Below are 22,745 nucleotides of genomic sequence, written 5' to 3'. Positions count from 1 at the left end.
AGCAAAAAAATGAAGGGGGGGAGGCAAATCCTTTAAAAGTACTGACTGCTGTTTTAACAGAAAAAAAAGTCCTTAAAACTCAAAATCACAGCCCCTTAAATGCCCGACTAGCTACTATAAATATAGTAGCTAGTAATATAAATCATAGCAGAAACTTCTAAATAATAATCAATCAGTTAAAACAAAGACCGTAAAAACATAAATTATATGTAAAGGCAATGAAAGTTATATAGGTACAGTTATACAAATAGTACATTTAGGTTAAACAAGTACAAAAAAATTTTGTTAAGTTTTTTATTTAAATTTCATCCACCAATATTAAAATATAAATTTTATTATAAAATTATGCAATTAAAATCTCTTTAACAAATATCACAGTATTATATATTTTATTTACAAACACAATATAATCAAGAGAAAGGCAAAAGTGAGACAAAATAACTCAGTTTTTAAAAATACATATTATGTATGTATTTAAAAAATGATATATATTATGCTAAAAACACAAATGTATGATGAAAAAATGTTTTGATAAGATTTAGATTAAGTGCTAAAAATTGATTTTAAATAGTAATCTTTATAATAATAACTAAGTTTTTCCCTTAATAAATTCCACAAAGAAACATCAAAGTTAATTTAATCTATAAATGACTGTTACCAAGTGTTGTGTTACATACTTTGTTGTATGGCCATGTGGGGTTCATACAACAAAGTATGTAACACAACACTTGGTAACAGTCATTTGTAACATACATTGGGTGTAATAACTATGGTTGGTTTTAAGTTTTACATTAACACAAAAGGGTGCAAGTAGAACAAAAAATTGATTATTTATAAAGACTTTTTATTTGTTTATAAAAAGGATATGTAAGGTATCATCCTGCAACCAGTTTCTTTTTCAATACGAAAACAATCTAAGGCTCGTGAAAGGGCTTCACAAGATCATACCATTTGAAAATCATATATTTTAATTAAACATTTTTGGTTCTTTAGCTAGAGTCAATTCTTTTTTATAATTTTTAATATCGTTACAGTTTTTGGCTTTTTGATTAATATCGAGTCTATCACTCTAAGCTTGAGTAATCTTTGAATAAATAAAAGATTAATTTGCAAAATTATCCATATTTTTTCTTCTTATTTTGTTCTCAAACTGATTACCTTGACTTAAAACAACTGGGTTTAACAAATATATAATTTTTATTTACTAAATTATTATTTTATTAATTTAATTTTTATTGATGTTATTACATTTGAGAACCTTAATTTTGAGTTTATTTTTAAGTGTCTTGTAATAGTGCCTGTTGAGGCACATTTTGCAAAAAGCCAAAATACTCCTAAACTTCAGATCTTCTAGATGTGCTAACGCTGAGTAGCCATTTTTGTTTAAACTTAAAACTCTTTATAATTTTAATTTCAAACATAAACAGTGGTCAAATGGTGAAAAAGTGCCAGCCACTGTTTAACTATATATTAGGACAAAACCAATCCTATCTTAAATGCGATGGCACTACAGGTGATGTAATTTTGATTATATTTTTAGAGTTTCCAGACAAACACAAAACAAAAAAAAGCAAAAATATTCAAATTTATAATTTTTACTTATATTTGAGCTTGTTTTACAAAAATTAATGAAAAGACATCATTTTTTTAAATTTAAAAGTTTGAACTATTAGGAGAAAAAAGTTTAAACTTGAGCATTGAAATTTTTGCGTAAAGTTCAAACATTCGAACTTGAACATGTTTGAACTAGCAGCTATTGCTATACCTAGCTAGAATATTGGGGTTAGTAAAGGTTAGTCCTGATACTTTTTGGTGTGCCTTAGAGGCAGTTTTAAAACCTTTTCGATAGTGATACCAATGTTCATTTTTAATTTGACCCCATGTTAATACTTAAATTCAATTTATATTTTTAACTGCCATGTTTACTTTTAAATTTGTAAAAAATTCAGCACAAGATGGTAAATCAGTTGGTGGCATATCAACTTTTGTCAAATCTTCATGAATAAAGTCTATTTGGAACAGCAGTAAACAAAATGCTTGTTGGAACAATTTTCTCAAGAGCAGAAGCTACATCATTGATATTTAATAATTGTACAGTATTATTAGATAAAGAATTATATTTATTTTTTTGTGCATCTACCAATTTTTTTTTTTTTTTTTTTACCTCTTTCGCCAAAATCTTCACAACTAAAGTCAAGGTCTTTAATTTTAAAAGGTGTTACTTCTTTTCGAGATAGCAGCCATTCATTTGAAGTGCTTGTACATGCAGGTTTTGTTAGAATATTTCTTACAGCAGCCTCCACTCTATACATTGCTGCAGCAACATGATTACAAGTTTGACCCATGCCAGCTATGCATGTACAATGACAGGCTTTTATTTTCACACTTTTTTCTAATACCAACCACAGTGATCTCTGACATTCTGATTTAAATATACAGTAATTACTACCTATTAAACTAAGATACTTAAGAGGCTGAAGCCAGAAAGATTTATAGTAACTGTATGCTTTTGAGTTTTTATAGTTACTTAAACCTTTACTTCCGAGTTCTGATGCAGGCCTTGTTTTAAATAACAAATGCTTAACGCATTAGCTAATGTGAATTTGAAATTAATTTTATTTGAGTTTTTTCTATTTGTAAATTACATCTAACATAATTGTCATTCAAACTTTCTTACATAATCGTCAAAGTGGTCTTTTATAAAATTAATTTCTTCTTTTATCTTACCGCTTAATAGAGCAATTTAAAAGTTAATATCAAAAGCCGCTTCATGGAAATCATTCTAGGTGTACATAATTCGTACATAAATTGCCAGCAGCTTAATGCTTAAAACAAGGCCTTCTGTTGGGCTAAACATTAAATAATTAAATATATCTGGATAAAACAACATTAGTCAGAATGGCGTACCCTCTTGTTCGTCCATCCAGCAATCAAGAATTTTAAACAGATCAGGTATCTGCATGTTGTGTTAATTTAGTTTCAATTTATATTCTTTTTGTAAATCTGCTTTAACTTCTACTGCTGTTTTTATTGGTAGAACAAGGTTTTCCATTGCAGCAAATACACGAGCCACTAGCTTTTCTTTTTTAAACTTTAATTCCCTTAACTTTAGATAGTTTTTTAACTCTTCAAATTTCATCTTTGAAATCATATTGCATTCCACAATTAATTTTATAGTAAATATTTGTTTTAGCAGTAAGATGTTTATACTTCGTTTTCTCAAGTGAATATTGTGTATTATGAATAACGGAAGTATCATTTTACCCTGCCTATTAGATTCCAGACCTCTTATAAAATGACTCTTATAAAATGATTTAAATTCACTTAATCAGTATATTAAAGAAAAATTTAATATATTCATGCTGGCAATAAAACAAGTGTTATTTTTTAGAGAGTATTTAATTGTTATTATAAAAAGCTATAAAACAACAATAAAACAAACTACAGTTGTTTTAAAAATATAAATAGCTAGTGTTAATGTAAAACAACTTTGTAACGCAGACCATACTAGTCTGCAAACTATAGACTAAACTAGTACAATCAAAGCAAAAAAATATTAGATACCACGTTTTTTATAATTTATTGTTTCTTGATCTAGAGGACTATTAAAAATATAAGTATGTTTTTTATTCAAATGGTTTTTAAAGTGATGTTTCCATTCAATTTTTTTATTCAAATTGTTTTCCAATAAAAAGAGAAACAAAAGAATTTAGTTTAATAAATCGAATTATATTTCATTATGTTATAAAATATGCTTAAATTAATTTTTTAGAAAAAAAATTTCTTTGAACAGAAGTAAAAAATTTATTAATTTTGATTTAAATATTTTATCGTTTAATTTTTATTTTAACTTTTGCAATCACTGAATTAATGTTTGCAAAAGAATGTTTCTATTTTTAAAACTATTTTCAAGGAACAAAATATAATTAACTATTCAAAACGTTTACAAAATTAATGATTTACAAAAAAAAACTTTCTTCCTCGATTTCCCTTTTTTATTCAAATTCTTATAAAATTTTCCAATTTTTTTTATTTCAAATTTAATTCGCAAAATTATTTGAATAAGAGAAATTTAAAAGACTAAAATTCTTTTGTTCAAATAGATTTCTTTTTAAATGAAATTCCTAAAAACAACTTGCGTATTTATAGAAAATGTTTAATCTTTATAACCATTTAAATAAAATGAAAATATAAAAAAATGGTGTTGCGATTTTCATATTTTTTAATTAGAAGACATAATTTTTAGTTAGAAGCTTATATTATGTGTTAACAACATATAAGATATAAATAGAAACATTTGTAGATCTAACTTTTGCGAGTCTTTGAGTATATTAAGTAAATTAATATAATTGATAAGTTAATATTTGAGTAACTGTAAGTTATTGTAGTAACTTAATTGGTTGTTTTAATTTAGTTTTTAAGTAAATTTACTGTGATGTACTTTATCCATCCAGTTTATCAAAGTAAATATAACTTTAAAAGGCTCAACTTCCGTCCAGTAAATCAAAGTAAATATAACTTTAAAGCAAAAATTGTTGAAGCAAAAAAGTTGCTGGTTTCCATTAGCATTGATTAACTATAAGAAAATTTTTTTAATAAAAACAAATTAATATATATTTTAATATACTTCAAGTAATAAACTTGATAATATAAATTGTTGATAAAATAATAATTTAAATTTTTATTAAAAGATAATTTATTTATTAATTATTGTTATTAAAATATAAATTATTATATATATAATATAAATAATTAATATTAAAATATGAATTATTAATAAGTTAATTTGGTGCAACATATTAGAAACAAAGATTAAAACCAGGCTGTTTTGTTAAAAAAAAATAACGAAAAAAAAATTCGCTTAAATGTCTTTTCCCTTTTCAACTTTTCGCTTTAATGACCTTTTAAGTATTAATGGCTTCCATGCAGAGATTTAAAGTAATTTAAATTCAAAAGTGCTTGAATAAAAATCTCCGCGCAAAAGAGCAAATTATCATATTTCTATTTAAAAGATAAATTTATTGTGACGTACTTTATGACAAAACATAACTTTTAAGAATTGCAAAAAAAAAAAGCTAAATTAGAAAAAAAGTAAATAAACAACAACAACAACAATAAAATTGGGAAGATATTAAAAAAAAAAAAACTAATCTCAAAGGTGTGAAAAGCAATAGTGATTCGCAATTGGGATAAGCTTAATTCGAGCCCTGGACTTATTTTCACAAGAATAAAAAAACATTTTTTGAATATGTTTATAAATATATATGTATATATATATATATATATATATATATATATATATATATATATATATATATATATATATATATATATATATATAATATATATATATATATATATATATATATATATATAATATATATATATATATAATATATATATATATATATATATATATATATATATATATATATATATATATATATATATATATATATATATATATATGTATATATATATATATATATATACAGGCTAGGCCAGGAAGGCGTGTGATTTAAAGTCTTTATATGACTACGCAAATAATATTTTATTTTGATGATTTAACCACAGTTTTTAACAAATGCGCTAAAAAAATTAGTTTTTAATTACGTTGAAAATAAATAAATTCGACACGTTTGTCTTTACTAACATTTTTATACCAGCAAAACGCTTTTAAATAAAGTATCTTATAATTTTAATTTAAGTATCATTAAAAGTTGTATAATTTTTTATTTATATTATTTAATTAAATAAGATTTTTTTATAAGTAAAAATAAAAAAGTAAAAATTAAAAAAAAAAAACTAAATTTTATAAGCGAAGACTTTAAACAGCTAAGGTCCCTTTTACAAACTTTACATAAGAATCATTTGAGTTTTAGTTAAGAAGAAAAAAAAAGACAAACTTTTTTGAAAGCTGTTTGAATTAAATAACTTTAATCTCTACTTATGTTTTTATATTATTGCAACGCATTTAAATAAAGTAACAAATCACTGCTAACGATATTTTAAAAAAACACTAATGAATAATATATATTTTTTTATATTTATATAAGTATTTATTTTTTATTAAAAATGTTTTTAAATAAAAAAAAATTATATCAATTTTTTAAATGAACAATATAATTATTTTTGCAAAGAATTGTTAAGAATATTTTTTTAAACTTATAAATGTGCACGTTTTTTAAACAATTGTCAGTTGTAAGTTGTTACTTTATTTAAAAAGGATTTCACATAATATAAAAACGTTAGTAAAGATAAACAATTTTAAGTTATTTATTCCAAATGTAATTAAGATAACGTTATAGTTTATTATTTACTTTAATTAAGTATTAATTTTATTTTTGCTATTTTAGTTTTAATTTAAGTTGTTTTTATTTTGTTTTTTCGTTATTTTTTTACGAAGATTTATTCGCTTCTTTAACAACAAGTTGTTTTTTTTAAGTTTTTAAAGCGTATACAATTTTTTAAAACATATTTACAGCAGTGGTCAAGTTAAGTAAAATCAAATAGTATTTGTGTGGTCATATTACGATATATATATATTAAGGTGTCCCAAAAAACAACATTTTTGAAAAATATATGCAGAGACCCCCTTAATGTGTTCATACAAATACACTGTAAATAAAAATGTAAATACAAAAACACTAGATTTAATGTAAATTTAGATTTCACTAGATTTCATGTAAATACAAAAACACTAGATTTAAAATTTTTTTGAATAAATATTTTAAGAGGGTCCCTCAAGACCCTCGAATATTTAATGGGTCCCTAATATTTAAAAAAAAAGAAGTTTTTTAGAAGTATGTCAACCTGGTACTCAAATGAAGCAAAATTATATAAAAATTTCAAAAATAATATTTAATTTGGAAAAATTTTAACTTATCAAAATTGTCATAAAAATACATAAAAAATGCATTTTTTTGTTTTTTGTTAAAAAACGTAATTTTTCATGTAATGAAACCAAAAATAACAATTCTATATTTGAAATCTATATTATTTTTGAAATTTTTATATAATTTCGCTTCATTTGAGTACCAGGTTGACATATTTTTGAAAAATCTTTTTGAAAATATTAGGGACCCATTAAATATTGAAGGGTCTTGAGGGAACCCTTAAATATTTTTTATTCAAAAAAATTTTAAATCTAGTGTTTTTGTATTAGATAGAACACATTAAGGGGGTCTCTGCATATATTTATATTAGGTATGTCCCAAAAAAATGTTGTTTTTTGTGACACCCTAATATATATATATATATATATATATAATATATATATATATATATATATATATATATATTTATTTATATATATATATATATATATATATATATATATATATATATATATATATATATATATATATATATATATATATATATATATATAAATATATATATATATATAAATATATAAATACAAATTTATTATGGTAAGTTTCATGCAATTTGACAACCATTAGCCATATTATTCAAAAATATAAAATAAAAACTGTTATAAAAAATACAACTTTAGTGTTACAGCAGCACATGCTTACATGTTACATACAGTTGCATACATATGCTTCACAAAACAAAAATAGGATTTTACTTTTCTGAAAGATTTTTCCAATTTTAATATTTTAAATATTTTTTAATTAAATCAGGTTAGTATTATTTAATTAAAAAAATGTTAATTTCAAATTTTTTTTAATTTACCTTTTTAAGTGCGGGATTTTTAGAGGTAAAAAAAACCTGCGCTTTCACTAAATCATTATATTTCATAAAATATTTGATTGATTGGAACATGTTACAACAGAGATAGCCAGTTTTTTATGTTATAAATTATATGCAAATAAATTGACTTTTTAGTAGTGAAATAATATTCTGGCTACCTCTGTAGTAATATGGTATAAAACCAATTCCACTGTAATAGGTTTATTTAAAAACCGGTTAGTTAACAGTTTTTGTTAAGTATAAAAACAAATTGGATGCAGTGGTACATTTAAGTAACTTCAAAGTTAAGCGTGATTTAATTATTTAAAATGGTTACTTTCAATCTCAGCAAACTTTTGCTTAATAATTTTCCCCTAAGGCATATTTTTACAAGTAAAAACGTATTTGCATGTGCTATATTTTTGCAGTTCATGTTTTTATCACTTTATCATGTTTTTATCACTTTATGTGAGTTTTAACATTTCCTAAAGTCTGGCTTTTAATTTAATGAAAATTTGTGGAAAAAGTAAAAAGTTGTTTCTTACTAAATATTAACATTTTTTGGTTAAAAATCAACAATGCAAATATTTCTTGTGAGTATAATATGTTTTATATATTAAATTGCTATTAATATTGTTAAATGAGCTATGAACATATATATATACATATTTATATATATATATATATATATATATATATATATATATATATATATATATATATATATATATTATATATATATATATTTCATTTGTATATTTATATATATTTACTAGGGTCAAAATTTAATATTGAAAAACCACATAGTGTGGGGACTTCGTTAGGCCTTAAATAAGATATTTTAAAATCAATAAGAAATTTTAGGATCCCGCACAACTTGCACAAATTTTCCCAAAATTATTGAAAAAAAAATTAATTTTTCATTATGATTCTTTTAATAATAAACCTCAGTCGTTTTTTAACTTTGATTTATTTTTTTAATATATTTACACAATGTAGTGTATGTATAAAACCAGTGTATGTATAAAAAAAATTATAGTCAATTTTTGAAATAATAGTTCACTCTTATGATAATACAGAAGAGATAATGCAATAAAAGCGTAACTGCATCATTAATTGTAGACATTGTTTTAAATCGTTGTTGTAATCATAAAATCATAAAATAATCATAAAATTGTATTTCAACATATTCATAAAATATACAAAAATTGTCAATTAAAATGTATCATTTTTTTTATATATTCTTTTTTATATCATGCTTTTTATTTAAAACAATCATTTGCAAATTTTTTTAAACCCTTTTAAGATAGTGTATGAAAACATTTGATTAGAAAGTTTACAAAACAACAAAAAAACTTTTTAATGTTTTCGACTATATTAACTTTGAATTTTTTTAAAAAGGTTTATTGAAACACATTGGTTTTTGTTGTTGTTTATAAAATTAAAAAAACAAATTGTTTTAAAATTACATTCATTATTAAAAAAAAAAATACTTTAGAAATAAATAAAAGTTCTATTTAATGTTCTATGATAATTTTTTTAATAGCATTTTAAAACTTTATTTAAAGCATAGCCTAGTGTAAAAACATTTCATTAGAAAGTTTACATTGCATAAGGAAAAAAATAACTTTGTTATGTTTAATATTTGGATATTGTGTGTGTGTGTGTGTGTGTGTATATATATATATGTGAAATAATTTTTCTATAAATTAGTTTTTTTATGTTTCTAATAATAAATTTTTTTATGTTTAGACATTCTTCCTGATGAACCTACTGATGGTGAAACACAGTGTTGAAGTAATCAAAAATTAGATGAGTGTTTTTACTAATTTATATATATATATATATATATATATATATATATATATATATATATATATATAATTAATTCATATACAATCGCTTTTAGTATTGCTCTTGAATTAGTATATGTTATTACAGATATAATTTCATTTACAACATGAATTTTTGATAAGAATACCCTTATATTATGTATTGCATTTGGGTTATTCCATATCAAATCACCTAAAGGCTCCTAAGGTACCACCTCAGATTTGCTTTAAACTTTGACCACACACAGATCTTATGAAAAAAATACAATCCAGAAAATTTCAGCTTGATTGACCAATTTGTTCAAAAGTTATGATTGAATTAAAAATGACCAAAATCCAAAATTTTTTTCAGGAGCTTACAGCAGTTTTTTTCGATTTTTGACAAACCATAACTTTTTAAATAAAGATGGTGATCACCTGAAATTTTGTAGGGTAATAGTTTTTCACCCAAATAATCCATTATTGCAGTTGTTTTTGACTGATTTTTTTACAGTTTTTGAGTTATTGTACCTTAAAGTTGCTAAATATTGCAACATAAATATTTTTTCGAACTTTAACGTGTTACAGTTTAATATTTACTTACAGAAAGTGGATTTTTTTGTTATCTTTGTGTACTTAGGGTCACCACTTGTTAGAATAATCAAAATTATGCATTAAAAATTAATTTAGCACATGCAGCAGCCTATTGAAAAATCACTTTTTTAAAAAATTATGATAAATTACTTTGATATGACTTGATAAATTATAATAATTGAATTTGCAGGCATAGAAAATAGCGTAAACAGTTCAAATAAATTATGAAACTTTTTAATGTTGAGGTTCTATATATAGGCAATTACCAAAAGAAGTTTAAAGACCTATACTCTATCTTATGACATGATTGTAGCCTTTTGAGAGTGATGATATTTTCAAAAGGAGAATGTTATTAGACTATGAGCTAGCCTAAGGTCATAGTCTAATAATTAGTCATAGGGATGACAGTAGTATATTTTTTATTTATCTGTGAATAAATATATTCAGTTTTCTTTTTAATGACATAATGTCTTAATTTGTACTAATAATAATGACATAATCAGTGTCATAATCAGTGTCTGATATTTGTTAGTTTCTTTGAGATTTAATATGTTTGTCTTTTTTAAAGTTTTTAGATTAGTAATAAAAATAAAAAAATAGTAAAAAATGACTGAGAAATGTTGTGCGGGGAAAGTTTTAAATGAAGATTGCGACAAAACGTATTATAGTAGAATGATTAAAAGAATAAAACTAAAAGATATTGTGAACACAGATGTTGAAGTTTTAATTCAAAGAATTGGACACACTTTTGAACTAAAGTTTTCACCATGAAAAAGCCTATTTCTAGATATGAAGCGCTTCAAAAATACTGCTGTGATCCGTTTAAAGTCTACAAGAAAAAAATTATTAAGGGATTGTGTAAAGTCGATATTTTAACAGCAAGTCAACTTAAGATCAAACCTGGTCAAAAACTTTGCACTAACTGTTTTAATGAATTCAAACTTGAACAAATTACAGGAAAATTTAGTCAAGAAGATGAAGACAAAGATGTTGATGATGAGGAGTTTAGTTCTTCAGACCTAAATAAGACAGTTTTAAATAAGAGTGCTTCTTTACTGGAAATATTTCCTCTAAAAAATGTAAATAAACGTGACAAATTAGAATATGGAAAGCAAAAAGTTAAAAAACTGGAAACAAGTATGGCAAACCTAGTAGCATTAGCATTGGATATAGACCCAAAAATAATAATATCTGAGAAAAAGCAAAAGTGCGATAACTGTAATGATTTAGACAAACTTTTAGATGCAATAAAGGAAAAAGTAAAAATCAGTTTGAATGAAGAAAAAGTTTAGTTACTAACATTAACTCCTGATAGTTGGTCAATTAAAAAAACTTGCAATGCATTTTCAGTTTCAGACCATCTTGTTAAGAAAGCCAGAAAGCTGAAAAATAAAAAGGGAATACTTGCTAAACCTGAGGCTAAAAAAGGACATCCTTTGGAGGATATTGTTAAGCAGAAAGTCAGTGAAATATATGAATCTGACAAATACACTAGACAATGTCCAGGAAAAAAAGACTTTGTTTCTGTGCGTATAAATAATGTTAAAGTTCATAAACAAAAACGCTTAATATTAGTTTGCTTAAAAGAATTTTATCTGGAATTTAAGAAGTTATACCCTGAACACAAAGTTGGATTCAGCAAGTTCTGTGAACTAAGGCCAAAGTGGTGCCTTACTGTTGATAGTAGTAGAAGCCACTCAGTTTGTGTATGTTCTTACCATCAAAATGCTAAGTTGATGTGCTCTGCTCTTCCCAACAGCCATTTAATATATCACAAAGATTTAACGAAAGTATGTGTTTGTAATATAGATAGTCGAAACTGCATGTTTCATCTATGTTCCAACTACCATGGTAAAATAAATTTGAAGACTTACTTAGAAAATGTGTTTGAAAAAAATGATTTTGATTTTGATGATCAGATCACATATAAACAATGGGTGTCAACTGACCGAACTGCACTTATTACAGTCCAAACAAGCATTAGTGAATTTATTGAAACTAAGTGAAACTTTGTATGACCTTTGTGCCTACCACTTTATCAAAGAAGCACAGTCTTCCTACTTACCAGAGGCAAAACAAACATTAGACCAATATACCTGCATTATTCTGATGGATTTTGCAGAAAACTATAGTTTTCTTGTACAAGATGTTATACAAGGGTTTTACTGGCAAGCCGATCAAGCTACCTTACACCCATTTGTTGTTTATTACAAAGATGAAAAAGATCACCTTAAATGTGAATACTATTGTTTAATTTCTGACCATCTTTGTCATGACCAATCAGCAGTCCATTGTTTTCTCACAAAGTTGGTCAATGTCAAGTTGGTCAATCTATGGTTAAAATCAAACTACCCACAGTGAATAAAGTTAAATACTTCAGTGATGGTGCTGCGTCACAGTATAAAAACTACAAATGTCAAGTAAACTTAATTTATCACATTGTAGATCACCAAATAAATGCTGAGCATCACTTCTTTGCTACGTCACATGGCAAAAGTCCATGTGATGGAATAGGAGTTACTATAAAAAGAGAAGCAGCAAAAGCTAGCCTACGAGCAGCAATATCAGATTCTCACACCACAAGATCTGTTTACATGGGCTCAAAAAAACATCAAAGGTGTTAACATATTTTATATTTCAAGTGATGATATCAATAACCATGAAACAACTTTTAACCTTCAGAAACGAAGGTTAAATCTTGTTCTGTGAACAAGAAGCTATCACTGTTTTGTACCAGATGGAGAGAAATTGTTTTTACAAAGAATCTCTAGTGATACTGTCTATGATACTCATGTGTTAAATAATGTTAATTTTATTTTAAAAATCCTTCAAATTTTCAACCCGGTAAATATATTGCATACTTTTACAATGAAGAATGTACATAGGGCTTGTGGTTAATATTTGTAATGAAAACCAAGACATTAATGTGAAGTTTATGCAAAGAAACAAATTAAATTTAAAATGGACAGATGCACGATCAAGTCAGTGTTGGGTTCCATTGGACAAGATAATATGTCAAATAAGTGTTCTATTGATTAAAAGTATAAGTGCTTGTGACTATATTCTTGCTGGTAATGACTATGGCAGTATTATGAGTTATATAAATCAGAGATAAGCTAATTAGTTTCATGTATACATACTTTTTTTTTAACTGATTATCTTACTCTTTGAATGCACTTTTTTACAGTATAGTTTGTATAAATATATATTTGAGGTAGAAATTTTTTATGTGATAAGTGGTATTTTTTTGTTCTCCTTTTAAAAATATCATGACTCTCAAAAGGCTACAATCATGTCATGATAGAGGTCTTTAAATAGGTCTTTAATTTTTTTTTGGCGATTGTCTATATATAGCACCTCAAAATTAAAAAGTTTCATAATTTATTTCAACTGTTTACACTACTTTCTATGCCAGCAAAGTTAATGTAATTTATCATAATTTTTTAAAAAAGTGACTTTTTAATAGGGTGCTGCATGTGCTAAATTAATTTTTAATGCATAATTTTGATTATTCTAACAAGTAGTGACCCTAAGTACACAAAGATAACAAAAAAATCCACTTTCTGTAAGTAAATATTAAACTGTAACACGTTAAAGTTCGAAAAAATATTTATGTTGCAATATTTAGCAACTTTAAGGTACAATAACTCAAAAACTGTAAAAAAATCAGTCAAAAACAACTGCAATAATGGATTATTTGGGTGAAAAACTATTACCCTACAAAATTTCAGGTGATCACCATCTTTATTTAAAAAGTTATGGTTTGTCAAAAATCGAAAAAAACTGCTGTAAGCTCCTGAAAAAAATTTTGGATTTTGGTCATTTTTAATTCAATCATAACTTTTGAACAAATTGGTCAATCAAGCTGAAATTTTCTGGATTGTATTTTTTTCATAAGATCTGTGTGTGGTCAAAAAACTAAGTGATTTGATATGGAATAACCCATTTACAATCAGGCAAGCATCTTGATTGCTGACACTTAATTTTAGTTTTAAAATAAATAAATAACTTCAACTGATTGTTAAGAAACACTTTTATATTTGTTATTATGCTCATGTTTTATTTATAATTTTATTAGAAAATGTCTCTCTTGTACCATAGCATTTTCTGACTCATGTTTAAACAATTTAGATTTTAAGTGTTGATGTTTTCGTCTTTGATTTTATTTGTAATTATATTGTGGTAAACACTAAAAACAGTTGGTGACAACCATGTGGTTTGCAACTAGCATAGTTTTTAATTAGTAACCAATTTAAATATGTTTATATGATTTTTAATATGAATATTTGAGGTTTGTAATACAATATAAATTATTGGTTGATTTTGTAAGAAGGAAGGTTATGTGGAAGTTAGTTTAATGACAAGATAGATAAATGAAATAAATTTCTTGTTGTGTTTCTTGCAAGAAAACTACATTATTGTTGCAAGCACATTTGTTCAGTTATTTATCATCCTCCCTAAGACAATTTTTAATTTTTTATGTTAATTCACCTCCACAAGTCAGAGAAAGCCAATACAGTCAAAAAGGCTACTTTAATAGTGGTTACAACCCTCTCTGAACTCTATAACTCTGAAACACAAAACCTGATGAATAAGATCACTGGACAGGAAAACAAGCTGATTGAACTATTACCAGGGACATGGTGGCGATTGAACTTAGAACTTCTCGCTTATGAGCGCTCTGCCATTACACTACTATCGCTTTGTCTTGTTGTTTTCTGGTCAATTCAAAATTCCCAATTGAGTCAATTTCTGTAAAATCCTAATGCCACTTTTACAGCATTTACATGGAGAAATCACACTTTTACTTTAAAAAAATAAAAACATTACAGTATATTAATTTATGTTTATGTGGTTTTTTAAAGCAATAAATTTTAATTAGTTTCCTTAATTAAATATAATGGTTTTTACAAAGAGTGTACTTTTTACTTCTTCAAACACCATTAAAGACGTCATTAAGAGCTATTTTTAACCAAAAATAGTAAATTTAGATGTCAAACTATAGGAATATACACATACTGTTGTGAGCACAAGCATAAAGAGCATTACATGTTCCAGCAAAAAATAAATTATAGAAATTATAATGTAAAAATTAAAGTAAAATATGTTTTAGCATTTGGTTGTATACTGCATTGCTATAGTTATTAGTTAAATGCTTTAAATCAATATTACTTATTTTTATTTTATAACTACTAGCAGAAGCATAAAATAAAACAGTGTAAAAAGATTTAAAACAATTTAAGCCTGCGATTTACTTTTCAATACAGCTAAACAAATTTTCTTGGAGAAATTGAGTTGGGTAAAAGTTACTATAAGGACTAATTTCAATATATAACATTTACTGTCTCAATAAAATTTGCTATATAGGTTACTTAAATATATTTTAACGATAAATACCTCAACATTGATAATCTCATCTCCAACAAAAACAAAGTTTGTAAGATCAGGCTTTAAAGTTATTTTGTAGTTCACAGGCTTAACAGCTCCTGATAATCTTTTAAATGTTTTTTTAACCATACTAGCTAGTAACATATTGTATAACATAAATTATATATAAATGAATAGACTTGCATTTATTTTAATTACTTTATCCAATAAAAATTATATATATATATATATATATATATATATATATATATATATATATATATAATTATATATATATATATATATATATAATTATATATATATATATTTAGTGTTGATAATTGGACATTTTTTAACACTAAACTATTAAACTTCTTATTCTATTTAAAAATTCGGGCAACTGTTAACCGAGTAATAACATACATTATAGATTTTCAAAAAATAATTTTAATGCAGACAGAATAATCCGATAAATATATTGCAAATATGTTTATAAATTTCATACCTTTAATTTTACATTAATTGTAATATTAATGTAAGTAGAAAAAAAAGTAAAATTTTAAAAATAAGATAAACAAATGCAAGCAGCCTAAAGACTGATTCACATCACAAATTACCTATTATGTGAATCAATTTTTTGAGCTACTGGCGTTTATAAATCTTTTCATATCTTTTAGTTTTCTATTCTTTCATTTAAAAAAACTTATAACAAAGTCGCGAAGGTTGACTTGAATGCCATTTACACTGACGATAAAACCTGTTTTTGTTTTAAACGAGTTTCATATTTTATTTTATTTGAATTTCATGCTATATTTTGTTATACATAGCATAGGAACAGCCACAAATAGTTTGGGTTAAATAGTTGGTCGTAAAGACTTAACCAACTTAAAATTCGTAAAGACTAACCTAAAACCGACCCAACTCAAAACTCGTAAAGACTAACCTAACTTGGGTTAGTCGTAAAGATTAAGTCGTAAAGACTAATCCCAATAAGCGTTCGTTATCGACCAACATTTTTCAAGTGAGTTGGCAGTGGCTGGATTTGAACTCGTATATTACTCCCCTTTTAACATTTCATTTGTAACCATCTTTAACATTATTCCCTTTTGGAAAATCTATAGTTTAGCGGCCTAAAATAGTTATCTTTTTTTCCGCGATGCTTTGCGGTAAGACCGTAATGATTTCTTGGGGCACTTAAAAAGATAAAGGAATATTTATTGCCTTCAGTACCTACATTAGGGTTATGACTTTTTTTCAACCCCATACTCCTGTACTGTAGTTTAATGAACTTTTACCTAAAAAGCACGAAATGAACTATTATTTGCATACCTTTTGAAAAAGCTCACCTCGCCGCACAGTGGAGTATTAATGGTAAAAAGTTGATCAAAATTATTTTATGGCTTTTAACAATTAGATAAACAATCAAAAGCAGTTTGAAATCATAATATAATATTTAAAATAATTGGGCAGGTTTTTATTTTACTCAAAACACACTTTTGCATATAAACCATACAAAAAGAAGTTTATAGAAAAAAATAAAAATAAAAATAAACAACAATATAAACTGTTAAACTTCAATTAAAACATTAAATGCCTTAAGAGTAAAAATGTTTAAAAAAAGTGATTCAAATACAAACAATTTAAACAAAAGGAAATATACAAATACATATACTATAAAGGTGAAATAAATTCTACTATAAAGGTAAAAACAACATAAAATAAAAAAACATACTTAAAAAACGGTAAAAAATAAACATTAGTCTGATTCATTTTCGCTAGATGCCTCCTCTTCATATTGTTGTAGTTCGTTCAATGTTTCTGGTTGCAAGAACTCTAATGCCTCACTGGAAATAGCATTTCTTTTATTCTTGAGCCTCTTTCTGACACTGCTCAACAAAGGATCGGAACTTAACAGAAGTCTGCTTATGATATCCCTATTACAAATTTCTCTTGAAAATTTCCTTGAGAAATTCGGTCTATAATCACGGAAGTGCTTGTTTTGAGCCTCAGCCACCTCTTCCGATAATTGACCAATAGACAATATAGCTTGATCAATTATTGTGGCACCATGTCTCAATATCTTGTGCATTGTAGGAGTCATCCATAAATTTCAACATAAAGTTATGCTGTCAGTTCTGCAAACTTTTCAAATTTTTTGATATCTATTTTATATCCACTTGACAAGGTTTCCAAAATGATACTACAATTTTTAATAAGTCCAATGTTAACTCCTGTAATGCAGGATGAGGTTTGAGGATCTGAGAAAAATCTTCTTGATATATTGCCATCATTAGTATTCCCAAAACCTGCAGTGGGTATATACACCAGCAGCCCCATTTTCTCTTTGAATTTGTTTTGAATGTTTTTTTTTTGTTTAAGCTACAACTATTTTATCATCTTGCGTTCTCGCTTGCCATTTTTTAATGGGAATGTGGTATGATAAATGTAGTAAAGATTCGAAAAACCTAATCCTTGTTTGCAATATCGATAAACCAAATTTAAGGGCATCTGGATTATCTACTTTTTTTATGGTTAAATTATTAAAGTCTTTTGATGTTAGTCCACATATATAGCACCTCATAGTATATGTCTTGTTGTTTGCAGCATTGCATACTTTTGCATTAACCATTGTAAATGCCAAGGTATGCTTTATATGTATAATACCACCTAAAAACTTCGATATTTCAGTTTTTTTTAGTTTTTTATTTGATCTTCTACATAGCAGATTTCTTCATTTGTTATGTCTTTAGTTTCATGGATAAAACGAATTCGAATTGGGCGACAATATCTTGTAGAAGAGGGCACAGGGTTTTGCCAAATAATCTTTTGGCTACCAATATGACATATAAGCCGTAGAGGCACAAATGAACTTTGAAAAATGTCACTATCTGTACTATTTTGAAATTTTTGTTTAAATGTTTGCTGCTGTGAGCCATCACAACCCCATTTTGATAACATTTCTAAATTGCTTCTTTCTTCTTCGTTTAGGGTTTCCAAAACTTCATCTAAATATTCACACAAGCGTCTAGTTGCGTGGTCTAAAAGATCTTGTAGTTTAATTTCACAAAATGTTTCTGAAACTGTCATTGACTCTTGTGGAGGATAACATTGTTTTATTGATTCTTTCAAAAGCGAATAACATGGATAAATATTTTTATTAGCTGCATGAGTTATTTCATATTGTCTCCTTGTCATATTGGCTTCCACAAAAATTGATAATGCTTCCAATGGTGTGTGTTTTTTTATAACATTCGTCTGAATGGAATTGAAGTTTTCTCTATATTTGTTTGCCTTTTCCGGTGACCAGCTAATATCTTTCATTATTCTAGACGCATCACAATGTCCTGCATCACGCTGACTCGTTTGGGCAGCATAAGTTAGTTGTGCATAAAATATTTGGTCTCTCAAAGCTTTTGTTCTACGTCTCTTGCTTGGCGAGCTCAACAACTTGAAATCTTTTGATGGTCGACCAGGCCTTTTTATTATACAGGTGGGTAAACTTATGATAGCATTGAGACATAGTTCATTGTGCTTCAAAAAACGTTCTTCTATGTAGTTAGCAGCTATCCATTTTTGTTTAAAATGAAACTTGAAAGTATTTAAGGCGTTTTTTAGTGAACTTTGTTCATTTTCAGTACATTTTGTAATAATTTTGAGATGATCTTCTAAAAACACAAATTTGTCATCAATTTTTTTCTTTGGGCATTGTTTCAAAACATCGTAGAGTTCTTTTCTAGTCATCTCTTTCACCATTGGTTGGAATTCTAAAAAAAAAATGAAATAAGTTTTTATTCAAAAGACAACGTTTTTGTCGTATTATTTAATCAAAATTAAATTTTAAAAAATGGAAGATTTATGTGGAATATTTAATTTCAAAAATGCTAACTAGAATAACTAATGTTTAAGTTACATAAAAAATCTTTGCTAAATTCGGCTTAATTCATATACGAAAACAATTTTGAATATAGTATTTACAAAAAAAAATCTAACAATTTTAGTCTCGAATATATATTTAAAAAAATCTCACTTTGTTAAGTAAAATGAAGAAACTATACATTTATTTTGTATGTACATACCTTCTTCTTCAACGTTCATCGTGATTTACTAAAGGTTTTACAGCATACAAGCTTAAATAATACTTTTAAAAGTTGTGTTTGACAGGAAGCGTAAAAAATAAATACAATGAGCTCACGCGAAGTCCGAGTTTAAACTTTTTTTATACCTGGAAAGGGGGAGTGGGCAACACTAAAATTGTTGTTTAGTGATGTCGCCTTTATAAATCTTTCATGATATATAGTTAATAGTATACTTTTACAAAATTTTTGTAATCAACTTTTGATCGACTATTACTTTGAAATACTCTACTGTGCGACGGCTTGCGAACCTCACGTGGTTCTGTCTATGTCAAGATGCAGCTCTTCAGCACCATGCACAAATATTAATATAATATTGAAATAAAAATGTTGGTAGCTCTTTAAAAACTGAAAAACTTTGTAAATTAAAACTTTTGGCTCTTCCGTCTCAAAATGCAGCCCACACCCTAGTTTATACAATTTGTTATACTTTGACTCTATTAGAAATAATTGGCTTTCACTGTAAATTCGGATTAGGTTTGATGTTAAAGTGAGGAGTATTTTATTAATTTGAAATATTTTTATAATTTTAAAGTGTATGCATTTTAAGTGTATACATTTTTTGTAAACCTTTTTATCTTTTTTTTTTTGTTAAGAGTAGGCCTTTGTAGTTATAAACTGGAAATATGTTAATAAGTAAAAATTGCCAAAAAAATGTTGACGTAATTGACAGCCACTTAGGTAATCCAAATAATATTCACCGTTTTAACTAAAACCTAAAAAAAAATTAAAATTAAAATAAAACAAAGCTGCAATAATTTTTTTTAGAATCGGCACCCGAATCCGCCCTCGAGTTGCTGTTACTGAAAAAAAATCAGAAAAACAGAGTTGCTGTTACTGAAAAAAATCAGAAAAACAGAACCTTATTAGACTGCTCCTAATTATTTTTCGTTGCAAATTGGCAGGTACAAAGAAAATGCATTTGGAAAGATATCTGAATGATAAAAAAAAGCAGGCTTAGCATTCCTTTCGACAACAAACTTATGTGAGACTATCGATAACATTTTCATGCAAAATTTTCAGCATAATAACCAATTAAAAAGCCATACGTAATTAACCATACGTAAAGTATTAATTAACCATACGTAAAGTATGGTTATCAAATTTATTCTTTCAAAAATAATCTATAATTATGTGTTGAAAAAAATACTACGAAGAAACTTTTTCCTAAGACTACCTAAAAAAAGTCGTATATATAATACAGCACTTAGTAAACTTTCTGCTCCCATTTGATTTTCATTAAAATTTTCAATGAAATTTTCAAAAAATTTTCAATTTCAATGTGCATAGAAAATGTAGAAAGTTGGCTGAATAATAAAAAAGCGGGCTCAACATTTTTTTTTTTTTTTAGGTGCCCCACGAAGTCCTAATGGTCACAGATCACCGCGGAAGTGCATTCAACCAGGAAATGCATTGAAATTTCCTGGTTTCCAGGAAATGCATTGAAATTTCCTGGTTTCCAGGAAATGCATTGAAATTTCCTGGTTTCCAGGAAATGCATTGAAATTTCGCGTCACGCGAAAATATGCCCAGAGCTCGTTTCGAACCTGGATCTCCTGCTTATATAGAGCAAGCGCTCTAACCACTGTGCCACGGCCACACATCCCTTTCACAACTAATTTATGAAACAAAACCAACTAAGTTTTCAGGGCCAAAACAATTCATATAAGAAACTTAGTAACCATACATAAAAGTAGGGCGACTGATTAAGTGCGAATTTCATAACAGCAAATCTACATAAGTGCGAACTAGTATAAGTGCGAACTGGTGTAATTGCAAACTTGCATAAGTGCAAAGCAGTTGTAAAAACTGGAATAAGTGCGAACTCACAAAAGTGAGAACTGTCATAAGTGCGTCAAAAGAATTTGCAAAGATTGGCGTAAGTGCGAATCGTATGCCAATGATTGCAAATTCATTTGGCGCATTTATGCCACTTTTTCAAATTTTTTTATATGCACATATGCTAGTTTGCAATTATACAAGTTTTTGCAACTGCTTTGCACTTATGAAATTCGTACTTACTCAGCCTCCGGTTTTTTATTACATCTATTATAAAGTTAAATTTAGTGTGATTTACTTTATGGATAAAAGTACATCACAGTAAATTTATCTATAAACTAAATCAAAACAATCAGTTATATACTCCAGTTAAGTTACTTAACTATTAAATACCCTTAATAAGCTCAAAGACATTTACTTGCAAAAGTTAGCCATAGGAATTTATTTAAAAAAATTTATTTTTGAACAAGATAATTTCAGTCTTCTAAAATTTTCTTGTTTGAATAATCTTGAATTTGAAATTTTGAAAATTTTTTGAAAAATTTAAAAGAACTTTTAACGCTCGCTTATAAATTTTATTGGATTGAAATCTGCTGCGACATTTTTAATACCTTTTAGCATAGCGAGGATCATTCCTGAAAATTAAACATAGATCTAGCTACAGTTACAATATTAAATTTAAATATTAGTGCAAGTTTTTTTAAAGCTTTTATGTATTAAATATGTTACTTGCAAATTACATTATAACTTATTAAATGCTTAAGCTTTGAGGGGCCATTCATAAACGATACCAGAGGGGAGAGGGCAGACTTAAAAGTTGTTGTTGAGACCAATTTTTTTTAAAAAAGGTTTTTTTTTAAACCTATGTTTACGTTATCTAGAAACAAATTTTAAAAAAATTGCTCAAAAATAAAAATAATACTAGAAAAAATAATATCATTAAAAAATTGATGGTAAATACGCATTTTAGTTTTATTTTGGGGGAGGGGCTGACAAAAACTGACAGTATTTTTAAGGGGATGACGGCTAAATATTGACAGTTTAATAACGTGGGAAGAGGGACTGAAAAACTTGGAAAAGTTACTGACATCATTCAAGAACGGGCCGTAAATTATAACTTACGCTGTAAACTATACCGAGTCGGCAAATTTAGTTGTAAATGCGCATTAGAAACTCGTTTAAATACGTATCGATGTGGGATGTATGTTAGCCATTTTATTGTATCGAACACGCATTAGAAATACGCATTAGATGCGTATAAAGACAGGTACACAATACGACGCCTACAGGGTATCAGACTCGCATTTGAAACTCTTGTAAACACGTATAAAATACGATAACCAGAGAATATTCAATACGATATTTT

General features: G+C 26.3%; 1 protein-coding gene across 1 annotated transcript in view; it reads right to left on the bottom strand.

The window, feature by feature from the left end:
* The window catches only part of LOC100207973 (puromycin-sensitive aminopeptidase), an 88,499-nt gene extending 72,811 nt beyond the window's left edge, over positions 1-15,688 (bottom strand). Inside the window, exon 1 of the mRNA XM_065799900.1 lies at positions 15,498-15,688. Within this exon, the coding sequence (XP_065655972.1) occupies positions 15,498-15,644 (147 nt within the window). The 5' untranslated portion in view covers positions 15,645-15,688. The remainder of the gene's footprint in view (positions 1-15,497) is intronic.
* Positions 15,689-22,745: the final 7,057 nt, after the last annotated feature.

The sequence above is a fragment of the Hydra vulgaris genome, chromosome 06 (assembly GCF_038396675.1).
Source record: "Hydra vulgaris chromosome 06, alternate assembly HydraT2T_AEP".
In the NCBI taxonomy this organism is placed as follows: Eukaryota; Metazoa; Cnidaria; class Hydrozoa; order Anthoathecata; family Hydridae; genus Hydra; species Hydra vulgaris.
The sequence above is the reverse complement of the archived record's forward strand: the minus strand, read 5'-3'. Positions and strand labels throughout refer to the sequence as shown.